This window comes from Aulostomus chinensis, chromosome 8 (genome assembly GCF_037954235.1).
Source record: "Aulostomus chinensis isolate RoL2024-O1b breed Wild chromosome 8, RoL_Achi_v1.0, whole genome shotgun sequence".
NCBI lineage: Eukaryota > Metazoa > Chordata > Actinopteri > Syngnathiformes > Aulostomidae > Aulostomus > Aulostomus chinensis.
In genome coordinates this window covers 228811-250081 of record NC_141327.1, presented here as the reverse complement: position 1 = coordinate 250081, position 21271 = coordinate 228811, and the positions used below count along the sequence as shown (strand labels likewise).

The window sequence follows — 21271 nt, the reverse complement described above, 5'->3', positions numbered from 1 at the left end:
GATTCATGTAGAGATCGTCATTTCAAACAGCTGACTTCCTGTCCTGCAAACTCCTCACTGTGACAACAGTGAATGTATATTCATTTTCCTCCTTCCTCCTCCTCCTCTTTCCTCCAATCATCTTGTCATAGCCACACACACACACACACACACACACACACACACACACACACACACACACACACACACACACACACACACACTGCCTGTCTTTGAAGAGAGGAAATCTGCAGGTTGCAGGATGCATGTAGCGTTGAAGTGATTCATGGTATGGAGGGGTGTTGGTGTTGCAGGGGTGGAGCCTAAACACGTCCGCCACTTCTCCTCTCACATCACTTTGTCTGTTCTCCACCCAGCTGTTTGTTCATTGCTTCTAAGATGGATCTGATGATTCTTGTGACCATGGTTGTTCTCTTACTCACAGCTGATGGTAAGTTAAAATTATTTGAGATCATTTGAGTAGAAGGAAAGAGAAACAATGCTGTGAGGTTGGAGCTCATCTACGGGAAAAAGCTCACATGCACCGATGGCGGGGGGCTTCATCTTTTCATATCTGCTGATGATACACGGATGAGAACGATTAAACATCTGAAATTAACTGTCACGACACACATCAGTCTGTCTAATAGCACAACTGATGCATTTTTTGACTCAGATCTCTGTTAATCCACTTCAGTCAAGCTAATCAACAACAACTAGAATTGCCTTCTATCCAGGGTCATTCAAAAATCTCTTTCCTGCTTCCAGTTGGTCCAGTAACCAGTCTTCTTACTGGTCTTAACAGATGTCACAGCACTCCTAGCTTCATCATGCCAAGTCAAGTCAGTTTTATTTGTACGGCACCAAATCCCAACCAAAGTTCTGTCCTGACTCTGTCCAAGTAGAGCAGGTCCAGCACCTCCCTCCTTCAATGAACCTCCACCCAACAATTTTCCATCAGCAGCACATCCTGCAACAGCAGCCACCAGAACCTTCCTTTACCAGCAGGAAGGTGGAGCAGATCCAGGATCAGTGGGGACGGAGAGAGAGCAGGACAGAGACAAAGACAGAGAATGGAGGAAGACAGAGAGACAGAAGGAAAGAGAGGGACAGAGATAAAGAGGGAGAGAAAGGAGGAGAGACCGATGGACAGAGACAAAGACAGAGAGACAGAAGGAAAGAGAGGGACAGAGATAAAGAGGGAGAGAAAGGAGGAGAGACTGATGGACAGAAACAAAGACAGAGAATGCAGGAGGACAGAGAGACAGAAGGAAAGAGAGGGACAGAGATAAAGAGAGAGAGAAAGGAGGAGAGACTGATGGACAGAGACAAAGACAGAGAATGGAGGAAGACAGAGAGACAGAAGGAAAGAGAGGGACAGAGATAAAGAGAGAAAGGAGGAGAGACTGATGGACAGAGACAAAGACAGAGAATGGAGGAAGACAGAGAGATAGAAGGAGAGAGAGGGACAGAGATAAAGAGGGAGCGAAAGGAGGAGAGACTGAGGGACAGAAGGGGACGTGAGCAGGTGGAGCTACAGGTGGCAGCTGGAGCCTCTTCAGGTCTGGAGCCTCCTCCAGCAGCACCAGGATCTGGGATGAGGGGAGAAGAAGAGGAGTTAGTAACACGTCTGAGGACAGGAGGAGGAGAGGGAAGCCCAGTGCATCATGGGAGAGATCCCAGCAGTCTGAGTCTATAGCAGCAGATCGAAGGGCCAGCCTAAGCAGTCCTGACTATAAGCCTGATCAACAAGGAGGTCTTAACTCTGCTCTTAAACCTAGACAGGGGGTCTGGGTCCTGGACTGAAACTGGGAGACGGTTCCACAGGAGGGGAGCCTGATAGCTGAAGGCTCTGGCTCCATTCTACTGTTAGAACTCTAGGAACCAGCAGTAACCCTGCATCCTGGGAGTGAAGGGTTCTAGCTGGATCATAGGGGACTAGGAGCTCTGTCAGGGATGAAGGAGCCAGATATCATGCCACTCCTAGTTTTGTCATGTCACTCTTAACTTCATCGTGTCACTCTTTGCTTGTCTCAACACTCCTAGCTTCTTCTCATCACTCCTAGGTTCATTGTATCACTCCTCAATTCATCATATCACTCCTAGCTTCATCACATCACTCCTACATTTATCAAATCACTCCTAGCTTCTTCATATGACTCCTCCATTCATCATATCACTCCCAGCTTCAGCATTTCACTCCTAGCTTCATCATATCACTCCTTGTTTCATCATAGCACTGCTACATTCATAATATCACGTCTAGCTTCATCATATCACTCCTAGGTTAATCATAGCACTCCTACATTCATCATATCACTCCCAACCTCATCATATCACTCCTACATTCATCATATCACCCCTTTTTCATCATATCACTCCTGCGTTCATCATGTCACTCCTAGCTTCATCATATCACTCCTACATTCATCATATCACTCCTACATTTATCATATGACTCCTAGCTTCATCACATCACTCCTACATTTATCACATCACTCCTACATTCATTATATCACTCCTAAATTCATCATATCACTCCCAGCTTCAGTATATCACTCCTAGCTTCATCATATCACTCCTTTCTCATCTTATCACTCCTAACTTGATCATATCACTCCTAGCTTAATCAAATCACTCCTGCATTCATCATATCACTCCTACATTTATCACAGCACGCCTACATTCATCATATCACTCTTGGCTTCATCATATCACTCCTTTTTCATCATATCACTCCTAGCTTCATTATATCACTTCTAAATTTATCATGTCACTCCTTCATTCATCATATAACTCCTACATTCATCATATTACTCCTACATTTATGATAGCACTCCTACATTCATCATATCACTTCTTTTCCATCATATCACTCCTAGCTTCATCATATCACTCCTTTTTCATCATATCACTCCTAGCTTAATCATATCACTCCTACATTCCTTATATCACTCCTAGCTCCATCATTTCACTCCTACATTTATCATATCACTCTTGGCTTCATCATATCACTCCTGCATTCATCATATCACTCCTAGCTTCATCATATCACTTCTACATTTATCATAGCACTCCTACATTCATCATATCACTCCTAGCTTCATCATATCACTCCTACATTTATCATCACTCCTTCATTCATCATATCACTCTTACATTCATTATATCACTCCTAGCTTCATCATATCACCCCTTTTTCATCATATCACTCCTACATTTATCATATCACTCCTGCATTCATCATATAACTCCTACATTTATGATAGCACTCTTACATTCATCATAGCACTCTTGGCTTCATCATATCACTCCTAGCGTCATCATATTACTCCTACATTCATTATATCACTCCTGCATTCATCATATCACTCCTACATTTATCATATCACTCCTTCATTCATCATACCACTCCTACAGTCATCATATTACTCCTACATTTATGATAGTACTCCTACATTCATCATATCACTCCTTTTCCATCATGTCACTCCTAGCTTAATCATATCACTCCTACATTCCTTATATCACTCCTAGCTTCATCATATCACTCCTACATTTATCATATCACTCCTACATTCATCATATCACTCTTGGTTTCATCATATCACTCCTTTTTCATCATATCAGTCCTGCGTTCATCATATCACTCCTGCTTTCATCATATCACTCCTACATTTATCATAGCACTCCTACATTCATTATATCACTCCTAGCTTCATCATATCACTCCTACATTTATCATATCATTCCTACATTTATGATAGCACTCCTACATTCATCATATCACCCCTTTTTCATCATATCACTCCTGCGTTCATCATGTCACTCCTAGCTTCATCATATCACTCCTACATTCATCATATCACTCCTACATTTATCATATGACTCCTAGCTTCATCATATCACTCCTAGCTTAATCATATCACTCCTACATTCCTCATATCACTCCTAGCTTCATCATATCACTCCTACATTCCTCATATCACTCCTAGCTTCATCATATCACTCCTACATTTATCATATCACTCCGACATTCATCATATCACTCTTGGCTTCATCATATCACTCCTGCGTTCATCATATTACTCCTACATTTATCATAGCACTCCTACATTCATCATATCACTCCTAGCTTTATCATATCACTCCTACATTTATCATATCACTCCTACATTCATAATATCACTCCTACATTTATGATAGCACTCCTACATTCATCATATCACCCCTTTTTCATCCTATCACTCCTGCGTTCATCATGTCACTCCTAGCGTCATCATATCACTCCTACATTCATCATATCACTCCTAGCTTCATCATATCACTCCTACATTCATCATATCACTCCTAGCTTCATCATATCATTCCTACATTCATCATATGACTCCTAGCTTCATCATATCACTCCCACATTTATCATAGGGAAGGCAAGGCAAGGCAAGGCAATTTTATTTTTAGAGCCCGTTTTCACAAACAGTTTGTCTCAAAGGGCTTCACATGGCATCATTTCTACTGTTAGAACTCTAGGAACCAGCAGGAACCCTGCATCCTGGGAGTGAAGGGTTCTAGCTGGATCATAGGGGACTAGGAGCTCTGTCAGGGATGAAGGAGCCTGATTGTTGAGGACCTTGATGGTAGAAGAAGAATTTTAAATTCTGTTCTGAATCTGACAGGGAGCCATGCAGAGAAGCAGTCCAGGAGAGACCTGGTCTCTGCTACCAGTTCTAGTCAACACGCAGGCAGCAGCATTCTGGACCAGTTGGAGAGTCTTGAGGGACTTGTTAGTCCAGCCTGGTAGGAGGGAGGTGCAGTAATCCAGCCTGGAAGTGACAAAAGCAGGGACTAGTTTTTCTGCGTCTTCTTGAGCCAGGATGTGTCTGATCTTAGCGATGTTACGTAGATGGAAGAAGGCGACCTGGAGATTTGTTGAATGTGGGAGTTAAAGGGTCCTGGTCAAAGAGAACTGCTAGGTTCCTACGGTGGTGCTGGGGGCCAGGGTGGTGCCATCCAGGGTACCTGTCTCATCAGATCAGGTGGTCCTCAGGTGTTTGGCCCCAGCACAAGAACTTCAGTTTATCAGAGTTTAATAAAGGAAATGATGGTCCTCCATGTTTCCTGTCCTTCAGATAGGCCTCCAGTTCAGTCAGCTGGTTTGTTCCATGTGGATCATTGATGAGTTCAGCTGTGTGTCGTCTGCATAGCAGAGAACATTAATGGAGTGTTTCCTGATCATGTGACCGAGAGGAAGCAGGTACAGGGTGAAGAGGACTGGTCCAAGCACAGACCCTTGTGGAACACCTGAACTGACTGTAGTGGTCTCAGAGGAACCATCATTAACTGGTACCAACTGAGATGGACCTAGTTAATAACGCCTGGTGCTTCCAGCCCAGCGCTGCTCCAAATCTCTAGCCAGACTCTTCTCTTCTGTTGTTCCCAAATGGTGGAACGAACTACCGAACTCTGTGCGTTCTGCTGAGTCCCTTTCTACTTTTAAGAGACAATTGAAGACTCAATTGTTCAGAGAGCACCGAGGCACTGAACCTGACTCTGCTCCTCTTTGTCCTGTGGTAGAATCAGTCAGAGGGTCCAAGACCCAGCACTTAGTGATTATGTAGCACTCACTGTGTTGTGTGATGTTGTATGCCTGTTATATTAAAAAAAAAAAAAAAAAAGTGGGGGGGGGGCAACACTTCTTCTGCCACTAGATGGCAGTACCTGTGACCAAATCACAACTGAAGCACTTTTGCGCTTCCTATGGGTTTTTCCTTAATTAAGTCTGAATTCTTGCTTGTGTTGTACGTCGCTTTGGACAAAAGCGTCTGCTAAATGAAATTGTAGAATTGTAGAATTGTAATATGACCTGAACCAGTTCAGTGTGGTTCCTTTAATACCAGTGACAGGTTCCAGTCTCTGTAGAAGGATATGGTGGTCAATGGTATCAAAGCTGCACTGAGATCTAATCAGACCAGCACAGAGACCAGTCCCTCATCTGGTACCAGTCGGAGGTCACTGGTACCTTTGACTAGTTCTGTTTCTGTGCTAGGATGAACCTGGAACCTGACTGAATCCTCCAATCAGCTGTTGCTGTGGAGAAGTCCCAGAGCTGTTTAGCAGCTGCTTTCTCCAGAACCTTGGAGAGAAAAGGAGATGTGATGTTGGTCTGTAGTTGGTAGAACTTCTGGATCCAGGGTTGCTTTTTTGAGGAGGGTCTAATTCCTGCTACTTTAAAGGACTGAGGGACGGAACCAGATACCAGCGCCACATTGACCATATCTAAGAGGGAGGGGCTAACGAGGGGAGAGAGTCTTGGAGCAGCTTAGTTGGGATGGGGTCTAGGAGACAGGTGGAGGTTTAGAGGAGGACATTATTGTACTTAGCTCATGAAGGCTGATGGGAGAAAAACTACCCAAGTGTGTGTCTGGTCCTCCAGCTGCCTCTAAGGTTCTGGGTTCTAGGGCCATGTTGTCAGCTGATGGCAACAGGAGAAGAAGTTTCTCTCTAATCAGGAGAATTTTGTCATTAAAGAAGTCCATGAACTCTTTGCTGCCCAGGAAACAGGACTACTTGGTTCAGTAGAGCTGTGGCTCTCTGTCAGTCTGGCTCCAGTACTGAAGAGGAACCTGGGTTGTTCTTGTGTTCCTCTATTCGTGCTGAGTAGTCGGCTGCTCTGGTTCCACCAAGGGCTTTCTTCTAGGTTCTAAGGCCGTCTTGCCAGACTCCATGTGACTCCTCCAGTTTGGAGCAGCTCCATCTTCTCTCCAGCTCTGGGTTTCTTGTTGAAGCTGTCAGGTTCCAGAACCGTACCAAGGTGCTTGTTTCCTTGGATTCATAGTTTTCTTCTTTAGTGAGCCAGTAGAGTTCAGAGTTGTTGCTAAGGTGCCTGCTGCTCTATGGATAAAAGGATCAGTTTGGGAGGGACTAAGGTGGACAACAGCGCCCTCTTTTACAGTGGGACATGACACTGAATTTAGCACCAATGGAACCACTTCCTTAAATCCAGGTGTGGCCTGATCAGACAAACATCTGGAAACTACAGTTTTCCTGAGTGGAGAGTAGTTGATTGATAAACTCTGAGAATTCAGATCAGAATCCAGAGTCAGGACCAGGAGAACGGTCCTCAATCATCAATCAGAGAGGCTGGAGAGTTTCCAGGCTGGAGGAGACAAACTGAGAATCAGGCTTTCAGAGGAATGGAAACTTCTTCTGGTTTGGGGTTTATTACTAAACTGGTGTCAACAATGGCAGCAGCGCCACCTCCTGGGCCAGAGCCTGGAGGAATGTGAGTGTTCCTGTGACTGGAGGAGAGGATTCATTCAGACTAGCATCCTCATCGTCACCAGCCAGGTTTCAGTGAGACTCAGCAGGTCAACACAACTGTCAGGTATCACTTCATTCACTGGTTCAGTTTTTGGCATCAGAGGTGTGGTCTCCCACACAAACTCCTCCATCAGCTTCAGTTGGTCCAGAACGCAGCTGCCCGAATCATCACCAGAACCCCTGTCATCAGTCACATCACCCCCGTTCTACATCAACTCCACTGGCTTCCCATAAAACACCGCATTGACTACAAGATCCTCCTCCATACATTCAAAACCATCCATAACCTCGCGCCTTCATACCTGTCAGACCTTCTCCACACCAACATTCCCACCCGGTCTCTCAGGTCTTCCTCCTCCATCAGCCTCAACGTCCCCTCCTTCCGTCTGACCTCCATGGGGGCTAGAGCCTTCAGTTGCTCTGCCCCTCGCCTCTGGAACTCCCTCCCTCCTGACATCAGAAACATTGACTCCATTGACACCTTCAAAAATCATCTCAAAACTCACCTTTTTAGACAGGCGTATGGCTGAATGCCCTCTCTTGTGCTCTCCTAGGGACTTCTGTTGTTGTTCTTTTAAATCGTGCATGTTTTATTTTATTTATTTATCTATTTTAAACTGTTGTACGGCGACCTTGAGTGCATTGAAAGGCGCCTTATAAATAAAATGTATTATTATTTTATTATTAGAGGTCTGATATTCAATCGTCCTCATCTAAATTTTTGAGTTTCAAAGAAATGAATACATTCCTACTTTAATTAATTTAATTTATACTTGGCAATTAGCAAACAGCGACAACAGCCTGCATGTCAAGAAACCAAATGAAGCTTGTTGAATGTGTTGACCTCAGTTTACACCCAAAAAATAATGATGATAATAATAATAATAATAATAATATATTAAATGTCCAAAATGTTCTTGGTGAATCGAAGCGAAGTAAAATCTGGTCAACTGGACGTAAGTTTATCTTGAAGATAAACTTACGTCCAGTTGACCAGATTTTACTTCGCTTCGATCTACGATGACCTGGATGAATGAGAACCTACACAGAGTTCTTGGTGAATGATTTTTGTGCATGCACCCCTTTCAGAATGTAACGCTTCACCATTTTGTAATAACGTAAATTTGTCAGTGTAAATTTGTCACATGGTCTGATTCTGTTAAACAGCTTTGACACTTCTGGTTTCTTAATAACAAAGTCTGCATTGGAAATTTAGAGATCTTGTGAAATACATGAATATTTAGAGCAAACCCCAAACACAGGACCAGTACTGCACACCGCTGAAATTAACTTAATGCAAGTTCCTCTCAGATGAGTCAGTTACTCCATGCTTTACTGTGAATGGAGCATAAAGCAGCCAGCCAGATGATGAACATGAAGAGTAAATGTGAGCATGTGGGAGGTGCTGGTGTAGCAGTGGAGGACCCTGTTCTGGCAGATGTTCCCTCCAACTGCCCTGGGATAGTCAGCATGGCTCAGTGGCAGTGACGCCTCTCCTTCTCCTCCTCCTGAGCCAGCCTCATCTATATAGATGAATTTATGCCAGATAGAGCCAGAGTTATCAGGCTAATGGGTTGTACTTCCCTCACACATCCATGGTCAAAGACATAGCTTTGATCTCAACACTGGTGGGGACATCAAAGCGCTCCGGGGCACCCTGGAAGCTGACATATTTGACTCGTGTGACCAAAGTTTCACGTCATCTAGAGCTGATTAAAAAAAAACATCATAAAACCTCCTGGGGGATGAGGGTCAGGTTTTTGACCTCTGCTGCTACAGAGAGGAAGTAGTGACATCTTGGCTGGAAATTGGTTTTACATCATTTTAAAGGTCTCAGATGTGAGGTTACAGGGTTAATTAAACTATGACTCCTTGAATCGGGCGGCCTGGAGGAGCAGTGGTCCTCCCTGTGGCCCCCCAGCAAGAAGGTTGTGGGTGGAGCCCCGGCTGCAGCACGGGGTCTTTCTGGGTGAGTCTCCATGTTCTCCCTGTTCCTGCTGGGTTCTCTCTGGTACTCCAGCTTCCTCCACAGTCCAAAGACATCAAGAGGGGACCAGGTTAATCCAGACTCTAAATTGACCGTAGGCGTGGCTGGGAGAGCCAATGGTTGTCTGTCTCTATGTGTTGGCCCTGCCATGGACTGGTGACCTGTCCAGGGGGAAGGCTGCTGGGATAGGCTCCACCCCCACCACCCTCAACAGGAGAGGAGGGAGAACATGGAGGGATGAAGGGATGGATGGATGATGGATGGATGGATGGATGGATGATGGATGGATGGATGGATGGATGATGGATGGATGATGGATGGATGATGGATGGATGGATGGATGATGGATGGATGGATGGATGGATGGATGGATGGATGGATGGATGATGGATGGATGATGGATGGATGAATGGATGGATGGATGGATGGATGGATGGATGATGGATGGATGGATGGATGGATGATGGATGGAGGGATGGATGATGGATGGAGGGATGGATGGATGGATGATGGATGGATGGATGGATGGATGATGTTTTAAACTCTCCTTGAAACTGCAACAGAGTAGATTGCTGCAGTATGTTGTTGTAGATAAAATAAATCATCATGAACACAGGATCTACTCAAAAACCCTGTAATATGTAAATGAATATTAGGTGATAAATTAAACTTAAATGAGCCACAATTTCAATCAGAACATTACTGTACATTAATACAACAATAATAATAAATATTAATAACAATAATAATAACTAAAAAGTTACAAGAAGGTGTGTATGTGTATGTGTATGTACTTAAGCCATAGAAGCTCCAAGTGCTACAGAATCTACAGTGTCAGAACCTAGAGAAGCTACCAAAGCTACCAAAGCAACAGAGACTACCAAAGCTACAGAGGCTACCAAAGCTTCAGAAGCTACAAATGCTACAGAAGCTACAGAAGCTACAGAAGCTACCAAACTACAGACGCTACCGAAGCTAAAGAAGCTACCAAACTACAGAGGCTCCCAAAGCTACAGAAGCCACAGAAGCTACCAAAGCTACAGAAGCTACTCCATGTTGATCAGATCCAATTCACCTGTTCAAGACTGATTTTTCATCAGTGATTACAATCTGACAAACTTCTTCACACCTTCAATGACAGATGAAGAAAGTCACTTGAATCATGGCAACATTCTTTTCCAAACGTTTCCTACCTATTAACCTGTTAAAAAAAACTCAAAACTACGCAAGCAATCTCATATAATTTATTGGTAACATTCCTGACCATCAATGTTTCGATGTAAGAAGGTTTACACAAATACAAAGAATGGGTAAGCTGCTGCAGTCGATCAGTGTGTGTGTGTGTGTGTGTGTGTGTGTGTGTGTGTGTGTGTGCACGCACTGCAGATTCAGACGAAGCAGAGATGACCTCAAATACCACAGGGTTGCCTCCAGACATCCTGACCAACACCAGTGGCTGTCCCTGCCCCACTGCTGTCCCCACATCCAGCCCTGCACCGGCACCTGTCCCAGGCCTCATCACAGTCACCTGGACAAGGCAGTGTGAGGGAGATGTTCTGCTGTTCCTCCATCATCCGTCCAGCTCCTCGCTGCGATGTCACAGCAACTCCACCAACATCCAGACACTTCTGAGGAATGTGTGTGAGAATAAGAAAGGCTGTCGAGGCTCGCCACACTGGCGGGAAGAGGGTGACAGCAACACCTGTAGGACACTGAGCGTCCACTGTGAAGGTTAGTCTGTGTGTGTGTGTGTGTGTGTGTGTGTGTGTGTGTGTGTGTGTGTGTGTGTGTGTGTGTGTGTGTGTGTGTGTGTGTGTGTGTGTTCCTCCAATACTCATGGGGGCCAAAGACCGGTCCCAAAGCAGAACAACTGAATTTGTGGGTTCCTGATTCAAATTTAAGTGAAGGTGTGAGTTCACTTTAGGTTCAGATTAGGATTAGGGTTCATGTTTTCACATCAGTGGAAGTCAATGGAATGTCTTAACATGAAGAGCTGCACAAAACTCTGTGTGTGTGTGTGTGTGTGTGTGTGTGTGTGTGTGTGTGTGTGTGTGTGTGTGTGTGTGTGTGTGTGTGTGTGTGTGTGTGTGTGTGGTCAGACGAGCTGGTGACAGATGTTCAGGGGCAGCATCAAGTGTACAAAGTGATGACAGCTTTGCTTGCTTGTGGAATGGTGGTCATAGTGGTGACCAGATTCTACAGGCCAACCATCAAAGCTCTACAGAAGAGATGTAAGTAAACACACACACACACACACACACACACACACACACACACACACACACACGCGCGCGCGCTCACTCTCTCACACACACAGTGTACAAATATGCAGATTTACATGTAATCAGCAATACTGACATGACTATTTTTTCAGATTAAAGATTCGAGGCAGACGCATGGTGCTGCTTTGGAGCAGTTTTTTCAAGAATTATCTTGAACGTTCCCATTTTCATCCTGTAGATCCATTTGGTGTGAGGTCATGAAGTCAGTTCAGGGCATAATACTGTTTGAACATTACTCATTTTACTGTCAAGGGAGAGAGAGTTTTTAATTTATATGTCATCTATATTGACAGGGGCATCAAAGCTTTCCCCTCAGTTACTAAGTATCCTGAAGTGTGTTTTTTTTTTTCAAGATTCAGCAATAATTAACTGCACTTACATCAAACTATGTTTTTATTATTCTGAATTCTTTTTCCTCCTGGTGAACAGGTTTAAGCAGTTTGGAAACTTAAAGAAAAGCACATAAATAGTAAACAGTTTTCAACTGAGTACCAGCCCCTGACATCTTACTCATCACATGACCTGATCAATGTCCGTCAGTCCAATCTAATAGTTGAAATCAATTCTAATTCTGGCTTTCACCATCGTAGTAATCAATGGTTTCAAATCAGTGTCAGCTCAATGGTCAATTTTCCTCCTCCTCCTACTCATATAAACCTCCATCTGTGTTTGTCCCAAAGCTCAATAATTGACATTTGTGATGAGCAGATTTTTTGATCCAACTCTGAGAAGGAAAGTTTGCAGAGAGGAAACCTCCCCTGCCTCTCTGAGTAAACTCCACACCAGCATGAACAGAGAAGCAGACACACAGTGATAGCAACAAAGACGTAGCTTTGATCTCAACACTGGTGGGGACATCAAAGCGCTCCTGGGCGCCCTGGAAGCTGACATATTTGACTCGTGTGACCAAAGTTTCACGTCATCTACAGCTGATAAAACAAACCATCATAAAACCTCCTGGGGGATTAGGGTCAGGTTTTTGGCCTCTGCTGCTGCACAGAAGAAGTAGTGACATCTTGGCTGGAAATTGTTTTACATCATTTTAAAGGTCTCAGATGTGAGGTTACTAGGTTAATTAAACTATGACTCCTTGAATCGGGCGGCCCGGTGGAGCAGCAGCTTTCTGGGTGAGTCTCCATGTTCTCCCAGTTCCTGCTGGGTTCTCTCTGGTACTCCAGCTTCCTCCACAGTCCAAAGACATCAAGAGGGGACCAGGTTAATCCAGACTATAAATTGACCGTAGGCGTGGCTGGGAGAGCCAATGGTTGTCTGTCTCTATGTGTTGGCCCTGCCATGGACTGGTGACCTGTCCAGGGGGAAGGCTGCTGGGATAGGCTCCACCCTGAACAGGAGAAGAGGGGGAAGATGGAGGGATGGATGGATGGATGATGCCGGTCCTCTGTTGAAGAGGTTACAGGCGTTGCTGCTCTCTGCAGCCGCTTGCATGTTCAGTGTGTTGGTGAGACTCCCTGTCCCTCCATGGGACTGGTGCATTGGAGCGCTGGTCTGGAACCAGCTGATTCTCCTCTGTGTTCTCTCATCAAGTCAGCCTTGAGTGTGAAATTGTAATTGTAGATCATTTTTCAGTACTTCAACTTCTTCAGAATGTAAAAGTAATGGACCAGACACTGTTGGACAGTAATAATATTGGTGGGCCATCGACTCGCCACTGAAACATGACACAGCACGTGAGGAGGAGGAACCACTCAAGCTAGTCTGTGCCCAAAAGAGGACCCCAAAGTACTAGAGACAGCCTTCCTCCCTCTGTAGGACACAGTTGACCTCCTCCAACTGTTGACTCAACTTTCTACTTTTCCAAAATTTTTTGCCAATTCTTTTGCAGCACAGATTCTTCACCTGAAAACCCTGCAGAGTACTCTCCTCTGTGTTTTCCAAGTTAACCCTCCTGGTTACTTTGTTGGAAGCTTCTGTCCAACCAACCCAACCCCCATTCTCCCCCAACACACATTACGCCATAGTTTATTGATTATTACCATGACATCATCTGCATAGGCTAATATTTTAACAGGTAAAAGAAACACCAGCACACTGCAGTCTGAAGAGGCTCAGTCGTGAAGGAGAGTACAGCATCTCTGCTGAACCCCCTTGAACACCAGCCTGAACCTGCACTATCGTCATTAATCCTAGTTTCTGGATCTTGGCTATAACACCAAACCAAAGCAGCAAGCATCTGCCACAGGTGTTGGTGTTCAACCTGATCAAAAGCCTTTTCCTGGTCTCCTAGTCCCCACATCCAGCAGATTATGGGCAGTCCATCAAGGACAGGTGTTTACCAGTCGAGGCACATGAGGGCAGAACACAGCTGTGCAATCAACGTCTGCCTGAGGTGGATCGGCATAAAAAGATCCAGCAGTCTCCAAGCCCTCCAAGATTGAAGAGTTCTTAGTAGATCAAAGTGTCATATGACTAAAAACCAGGTTTCAATGTGCCCTTGATTTGCTGTAGAACCCACTTCAGTCTTAAGGTCCTGAGGAGACCAGGTCATGTGCTTGGGGACATTATATATTACTGAGGACCAGAGACCAGTATTAAAATGTTACTATTCCCTGAACGAGGCGAGGGTCTTACAGCAGGAAATCCATTGTGGAACTTTTCCTCAGAGTAACTCCAGGTGTCTCACCTGTCCAAACTTCTCTGCATCTTAATGAATCCCACAAGGACCAGGTTCTGAGCGGTTCCTGTCTCAATAGCAGTTCCCCTTCAGCTGAAGTTGCCCCAGAGATGCAAAATCTTCTTAGCACATTGCACAAAATATTCACACTTTCAATACTCAGTAGCGCAGTATATATATTCACAGAAATCATTCACCTGTTTTCATGGTTTAGTTCAGCTTTTAAAATGTGTCCACTCCTTCCTCCACCAGGCCTCTCCTTCCTACCTTCCTCCAAGAATTCTAATGTGTTCAGATCAAATGTGAAGTATATTTTCACCTCCATTGCTTGTTTTTGTTCACACAAATAGTCAACAAACACAAGTAGTAGAACGAGTATTTGTTATAGTAGTAGCAGTAGCAGTAGAAGTAGTGGCTTGTGTTCATTGGCCCCTCCAGACCTGTCAAGGGACTGTCAAGAGGAGCAGGGTTTACCTCCATATGGTAGCAGTGACGTTTCTCAGCTCTGCTGCTTCCAGCTCAGATGTTGCTGTGATTCAGTTGATCAGTTATGATGCTGATTCGCATCAACGGGGTCTTGTTTACATTTGATGTGAAGACAAATGAGAGACAACAGGGACCTTCAGGTGGGTAGAAGGAATCAGAACATGGAACACTTGTTCACCTCTCTCTGTGGTGTTGGTTCTCAGTATCAGACCGGAGGCAGAATCGCTGGATTGGACCAACACAGAGTCACAGCGGTAAGTCTCTCTCTCGCTCTCTCTCTCTGTCTCTCTCTGTCTCTGTCTCTCTCTCTCTCTCTTACACACACACACACGCACACAATCAAAAAAATGCAATATACTAAAGGAATCATTACCATCTTGTTTTGGAGGTTATCTGGTGGTGAAGCGGACAGAGAGAGAGATCAGCTGAATCAGCTGAGGAGACATTTGCTCTTCCTTTAGAGAGAAGAAGAGCAGCCAGGGAGACTTTCCTGTGTTTATCAGTAAGAAATACAAGTAGAAGAGAGAAACTCACAGTGATGCTTGTTTTGAACAAACCAGCCATTGAAGATTTTTGTGGCAGCTGCAACTACAACAATCATGATAATAATAATTATCATCGTCATCATCATCGTCATCATCATCATCATCTTTAGCAGCAGCAGCATCTCTGCCTTTCACATGGTCAGATGCGGTAATGATGCACAGTTGTTCATGCGCCCAGCTAGTGGTACATATAAAATCAAGTCTAGTTTCAGCATGTCTCCAAATCCCTCCATTCATCCCTGCTGGGTCCCTCCTAGTAGAGCAGGGTTACAACCTCTCTCCTAGTAGAGCAGGTCTAGAACCCCCCTCCTAGTAGAGCAGCTGTAGAACCTCTCTCCAAGTAGAGCAGGTGTAGAACCCCCCTCCTAGTAGAGAAGGTGTAGAACCTCTCTCCAAGTAGAGCAGGTGAAGAACCTCCCTCCTAGTAGAGCAGGTGTAGAACCTCCCTCCTAGTAGAGCAGGAGTAGAACCTCCGTGCTTCCGTGAACCTCCACCCAACAATCCTCCATGAACAAGCACATCTGAGACAGCAGACATGAAAACCTTCCTTTACCAGCAGGAAGGTGGAGCAGATCCAGGATCAGTGGGGACGGTCTTCTGCTTTGACCTGCTGGAGGGAGAGAGAGACGGAGGACAAGGACAAAGACAAACATTTACATGAGACAGACGTTTGCGGCCTCCTCCATCAGCAGCATCAATCAGGGATCTGGGAGATGAGAAAGCACCAAGAGTCTTGAATTCTATTCTGGTTTTGACAGGGAGCCATGCAGAGAAGCCAGTCCAGGAGAGACCTGGTCTGTGCTACAAGTTCTAGTCAACACGTGGCAGCAGCGTTCTGGACCAGCTGGAGAGTCTTTAGGGACTTATTAGTCCAGCCTGGTAGGAGGGAGGTGCAGTAATCCAGCCTGGAAGTGACAAAAGCAGGGACTAGTTTTTCTGCGTCTTCTTGAGCCAGGATGTGTCTGATCTTAGCGATGTTACGTAGATGGAAGAAGGCGTCCTGGAGGTTTGTTGAATGTGGGAGTTAAAGGGTCCTGGTCAAAGAGAACTGCTAGGTTCCTACGGTGGTGCTGGGGGCCAGGGTGGTGCCATCCAGGGTACCTGTCTCATCAGATCAGGTGGTCCTCAGGTGTTTTGGCCCAGCACCAGAACTTCAGTTTATCAGAGTTTAATAAAGGAAATGATGGTCCTCCATGTTTCCTGTCCTTCAGACAGGCCTCCAGTTCAGTCAGCTGGTTTGTTCCATGTGGATCATTGATGAGTTCAGCTGAGTGTCGTCTGCATAGCAGTGAACATTAATGGAGTGTTTCCTGATCATGTGACCTAGAGGAAGCAGGTACAGGGTGAAGAGGACTGGTCCAAGCACAGAGCCTTGTGGAACACCAGAACTGACTGTAGTGGTCTCAGAGGAACCATCATTAACTAGCACCAACTGAGATGACCTAGTAAATATGACCTAAACCAGTTCAGTGTGGTTCCTTTAATACCAGTGAAAGGTTCCAGTCTCTGTAGAAGGATATGGTGGTCAATGGTATCAAAGCTGCACTGAGATCTAATCAGACCAGCACAGAGACCAGTCCCTCATCTGGTACCAGCAGGAGGTCACTGGTACCTTTGACTAGTTCTGCTTCTGTGCTAGGATGAACCTGGAACCTGACTGAATCCTCCAATCAGCTGTTGCTGTGGAGAAGTCCCAGAGCTGTTTAGCAACTGCTTTCTCCAGAACCTTGGAGAGAAAAGGAAGATGTGAAGTTGGTCTGTAGTTGGTAGAACTTCTGGATCCGGGCTTGTTTTTGAGGAGGGTTTAATTACTGCTACTTTAAAGGACTGTGGGACGGAACCAGATACCAGCGCCACATTGATCATATCTAAGAGGGAGGGGCTAACGAGGGGAGAGAGTCTTGGAGCAGCTTAGTTGGGATGGGGTCTAGGAGACAGGTGGAGGGTTCAGAAGAAGACATTGTTGTGCTGAGTTGGTGGAGGTCAGTGGGAGCTTAACAGTCCAGGTGTGTGTCTGGCCTACAGGTGTCTCTGAGGTTAACCTGGTGTCAGCTGATGGCAGCAGGGGATGAATTTGATCATTAAAATTGATAAAGTTAATACTGCTGAGGGAACAGGGAGCACTGGGCTCAATAGAGTTGTGGCTGTCAGTATGGCTCCAGTGCTGAAGAGGAACCTGGGCTGGTTCTGGTTCTCCTCTATTAATGCTCAGTAATCAGCTGCTCTAGTCTGAGCTTTAAGGCTCTCTTGCCAGATCCCACCCGTCAGGTTTAAGAATTGTACTATGGTGGCGGTGTCCTTTGTTTCATAGATTTCTTTGTTGATGTTACAGATTAATAAGGTAGTCGGATATTAATTCATGTACGAATATTGCTTTGATGACAGCCCCACCCCTGACAGCATGTAGCCAAATGTTTTCCAGACCAGCTCTTAATGTGGTTCCAGGTATTGAGGCTGACCACGAGTGATTTGATTACCCAGGAAAAATCTTAATAGCATGTATGCACAGTGTGAACAGTGTAAATAGTGTGAACAGTGTGAACAGGTAAGCGCAGTATTAACAGGTGTGAACAGGTTAGCGCAGTATTTACAGATGTGAACAGTTCGAACCTGTTGGAGCAGTACTGACAGTTGTGAACAGTGTGAACAGGTAGGAGCAGTAATAACAGGTGTGAACATGTTAGAGCAGTCCTAACAACTATGAACAGTGTGAACATGACAGAGCAGTACTGACAGTTGTGAACAGTGTGAACAGGTAGGAGCAGTATTAACAGGTGTGAACAGTGTGAACATGTTGGAGCAGTACTAACAGGTGTGAACAGTGTGAACAGGTAGGAGCAGTATTAACAGGTGTGAACACTGTGAACAGTTTGGAGCAATATTAACAGGTGTGAACAGTGTGAACATGTTGGAGCAGTACTAACAGGTGTGAACAGTGTGAACAGTTTGGAGCAGTACTTACAGGTGTGAACAGTGTGAACAGTTTGGAGCAGTACTTACAGGTGTGAACAATGTGAACATGTTGGAGCAGTACTAACAGGTGTGAACAATGTGAACATGTTGGAGCAGAACTAACAGGTGTGAACAGTGTGAACAGTTTTGAGCAGTACTAACAGGTGTGAACAGTGTGAACAGTTTTGAGCAGTACTAACAGCTAAGAACAGTGTGAACAGTTTGGAGCAGTACTTACAGGTGTGAACAATGTGAACATATTGGAGCAGTACTTACAGGTGTGAACAATGTGAACATGTTGGAGCAGTACCAACAGGTGTGAACAGTGTGAACAGTTTCTAGCAGTATTAACAGGTGTGAACAGGTTGGACTAGTACTAACAGGTGTGAACAGGACTGTAGTTGCTGTTCACTGATTGGCTTGGCCTTTGTTCTACGTCGTTCTCTGAACCTGACTTACATATGAGAAGCTGGACCAGGATGACAGGGAGTACCAGCAGGGGCTCCCTCCCACACATTGAGGGTTGCAACAGCTGGCGAGGGGCCCCTCTAATAGTCCCTTGTGTTCCAGAAAAATCAGCATATTTTCCTCCAGGCTTTATCTTGAAAACAACTGCAGATTTGAGTTCAGAACAATTACACTTTCCTCTGTCCTGTTCACATCCCGGCTGTGTGTCATTCTCTCTCCTCCTGTCTTTCTCTTTCTCTCTGTCCCTCTCTTTTCTGCCTCTGTGTCTTTTCTGTTTTTATCTTTGTCACTGTCCTCCATCCCTCTCTCTCTCCTTTTATGTCTTTGTCCCTGTCTTTTCTGTCTCTGTCTCTTCTCCATCTCTGTCTCTGTCCCTGTCCTCCATCTCTCTCGCTCTCCAGCAGGTCAAAGCAGATGTCCGTCCCCACTGATCCTGGATCTGCTCCACCTCCCTGCTGGTAAAGGAAGGTTTTCATCTCTGCTGTCTCAGATGTGCTTGTTCAAGGAGGATTGTTGGGTGGAGGTTCATGGAAGGAGAGTTGACTTGAGAAGACATATCTGACTCTGTCCAACAGTACTAGTCGTGTCGTAGAAGCAGGTTTTAGAAAGTTAGAGCAACATGACAAGTGCCAACGTCTTTGTGAGAACAGTGGTTCATGAAAATGGTGATTAGAAGTGGTTTGAATTGACATGTGTCTATAAAGTTGATCCTTCAATAAAAGCATGTCACTCCTGGCAGGGACACATGATGGTTCCATCAGCGGGCGCACCAAAACCGCCCCTTGGCTGGGACGCAACCACCACATATCACAGTCGCTCCTGACTCAACCGATCTATTCATTTGACTGTTTACACTTCCTGTGTTTTGCTAGTTTTTCAGTTCTGCATTACTTGTCCTAGATGCTTCAACTATTGAAATACTCAGAGTACCTCATATCCTGCCTCCCCTATTAATCACCTTACCTCCAACAAAAGGATCAGTGTGGTGGTGTGTACTACTACTCCTGATGGCATCACACCAGTTAGAATGACTAGAGGAGGGCTATATAACTGCAGACCTGAAGTGCTGGGTCCAGAACCACGAGGAGGTGCTGCTCATCAGCTTCTGCTAACTTTCAAACATCTCCTCATGTCTGTCCGTGTGTCTGTGAGCCAGTTTCCTACCATCGAGGGAAGAGTGCAGTGAAAAACAGTGATGGAGAGAAGAGTTCATCCTATCCTGGTAACACACATGCAAGCAGCCACACACACACACACACACACACACACACACACACACACACACACACACACACACACACACACACACACACAGAGCTCACTACCTTTCAATGTGAATGTTTTCATGTGTGTTGTCCAATCAGCTCTGGAGCATCTGGCGGTCAGTGAGCCTTCATCCAACCGGAACAGCGACTATAACTACTGACACACCTTCTCCATCATCATCGTGGACATCATCTTCTACTGAGGGCTGAATGTGGGATTATTTCTGTGAGGACTTACATGTTTTAACATGTAATAATAATCGGTGATGTCTCTGTATTGTAGTTAGTTTTCGCCCCAAACTAAAGCCACTCTTTCAAGATGGAATATTTGTCCATGAAACTAGAAAATACCATCAGAACTAGATGCTCAAATCAGACTCCATTTGTAAAAAAATCAAATATTTTTGTTTAATAAATTCATCTTCACTGTAACATGAAATTATGATGGTTTTCTGTAAAGTAGCTAAATGGAGAATTGTGCAGATTTTGGAGGATACAGTGTGTGTGGGGTGGGGGCTGATGTGGTGCAGCGATGTGGTTTCCTCTGCCGTTGACACCAGCTTCCTGTTTGCAGCCTGAGCACCATCTCTCGCCCTCCTTCTCTTCTTTGTTGGCTTGTCTTTACTGCTGCCGGTGTCATGTTCAGCCAGACTTCTCCATGTCTGCACTCTAACAAGCAGCAGTTCTCAGCCCTCTGACATGTGTCCTCTTAGCAAAATCACAGCCTAACATGCCATCCGGACCATTAAAAACCAGTGCCTAACCTTAAACTGGGCCTAAACTCACTCTAAAACCAGGCTGATCCTTCTTACTTGTGTTTGAAAACTGTCTCATGAAGTGAAGACTGAGCAAAATATCCTACAAAAAATATTTCTGTTCACAAGCAACACAGGAGTGCTGTTTTGTTGTATCACACACATGTGCGTACACACACGTAAACACACATGCGCATGTTTGTCAAGTCACAAGGTTGTCCATCTGTGTGTGAGTGGGTGTATTTTACCATGTCCTCTGCTGGTCTGGTCATGATATGAAATGATAATCTGGCCTCATTGCAAATGTCCCATCCAGAGAAACAATGACAGATGACTGCAGATTACAGCTGCAGATTATCAAACAGGGGATTGACATGAGGGAAGGGTGTGTGTGTGTGTGTGTGTGTGTGTGTGTGTGTGTGTGTGTGTGCGTGTGTGTGTGTGGGGGGGTTGAACATGGGAGACTGAGGGGCAGAGAGTACACAGAGTCATCAGGAGAAATCAGGCCAGACAAGTTCGGGCTGGACCTGTTTGGAAATAAAATACTCCTGTGACCATGTGAAGCCTTGATCACTGCTGCTCCTGTAAATGAAAGACGAC

General features: G+C 45.1%; 1 protein-coding gene across 3 annotated transcripts; it reads left to right on the top strand.

Moving 5' to 3' along the window:
• The first annotated feature begins 327 nt into the window (after positions 1-327).
• cd5 (CD5 molecule) lies at positions 328-20339 on the top strand. Of its 3 annotated transcripts, XM_086210020.1 has the most exons (6): positions 328-430; positions 10673-11017; positions 11386-11517; positions 14890-14940; positions 19808-19873; positions 20016-20339. In XM_086210020.1, exons 1-6 carry the CDS (start codon positions 379-381, stop codon positions 20075-20077), a joined length of 708 nt encoding a protein of 235 aa, XP_086066146.1. In that variant the 5' UTR covers positions 328-378; the 3' UTR covers positions 20078-20339. The 3 variants fall into 3 exon arrangements, with proteins under 3 accessions (XP_086066146.1, XP_086066147.1, XP_086066145.1); XM_086210021.1 differs by lacking the exon at positions 14890-14940; XM_086210019.1 differs by lacking the exons at positions 19808-19873; positions 20016-20339 and adding an exon at positions 19053-19798.
• The last annotated feature ends 932 nt before the right edge of the window (positions 20340-21271 follow it).

Bases quoted from the DNA above. Each gene is read 5' to 3' on its own strand.
- cd5 (XM_086210019.1), top strand. From the start codon at position 379: ATGGATCTGATGATTCTTGTGACCATGGTTGTTCTCTTACTCACAGCT. The intron at 431-10,672 runs GTAAGTTAAAAT...CACGCACTGCAG, and splicing joins TCTCTTACTCACAGCTGATG to ATTCAGACGAAGCAGAGATG. The intron at 11,518-14,889 runs GTAAGTAAACAC...GTTGGTTCTCAG, and splicing joins CAAAGCTCTACAGAAGAGAT to TATCAGACCGGAGGCAGAAT.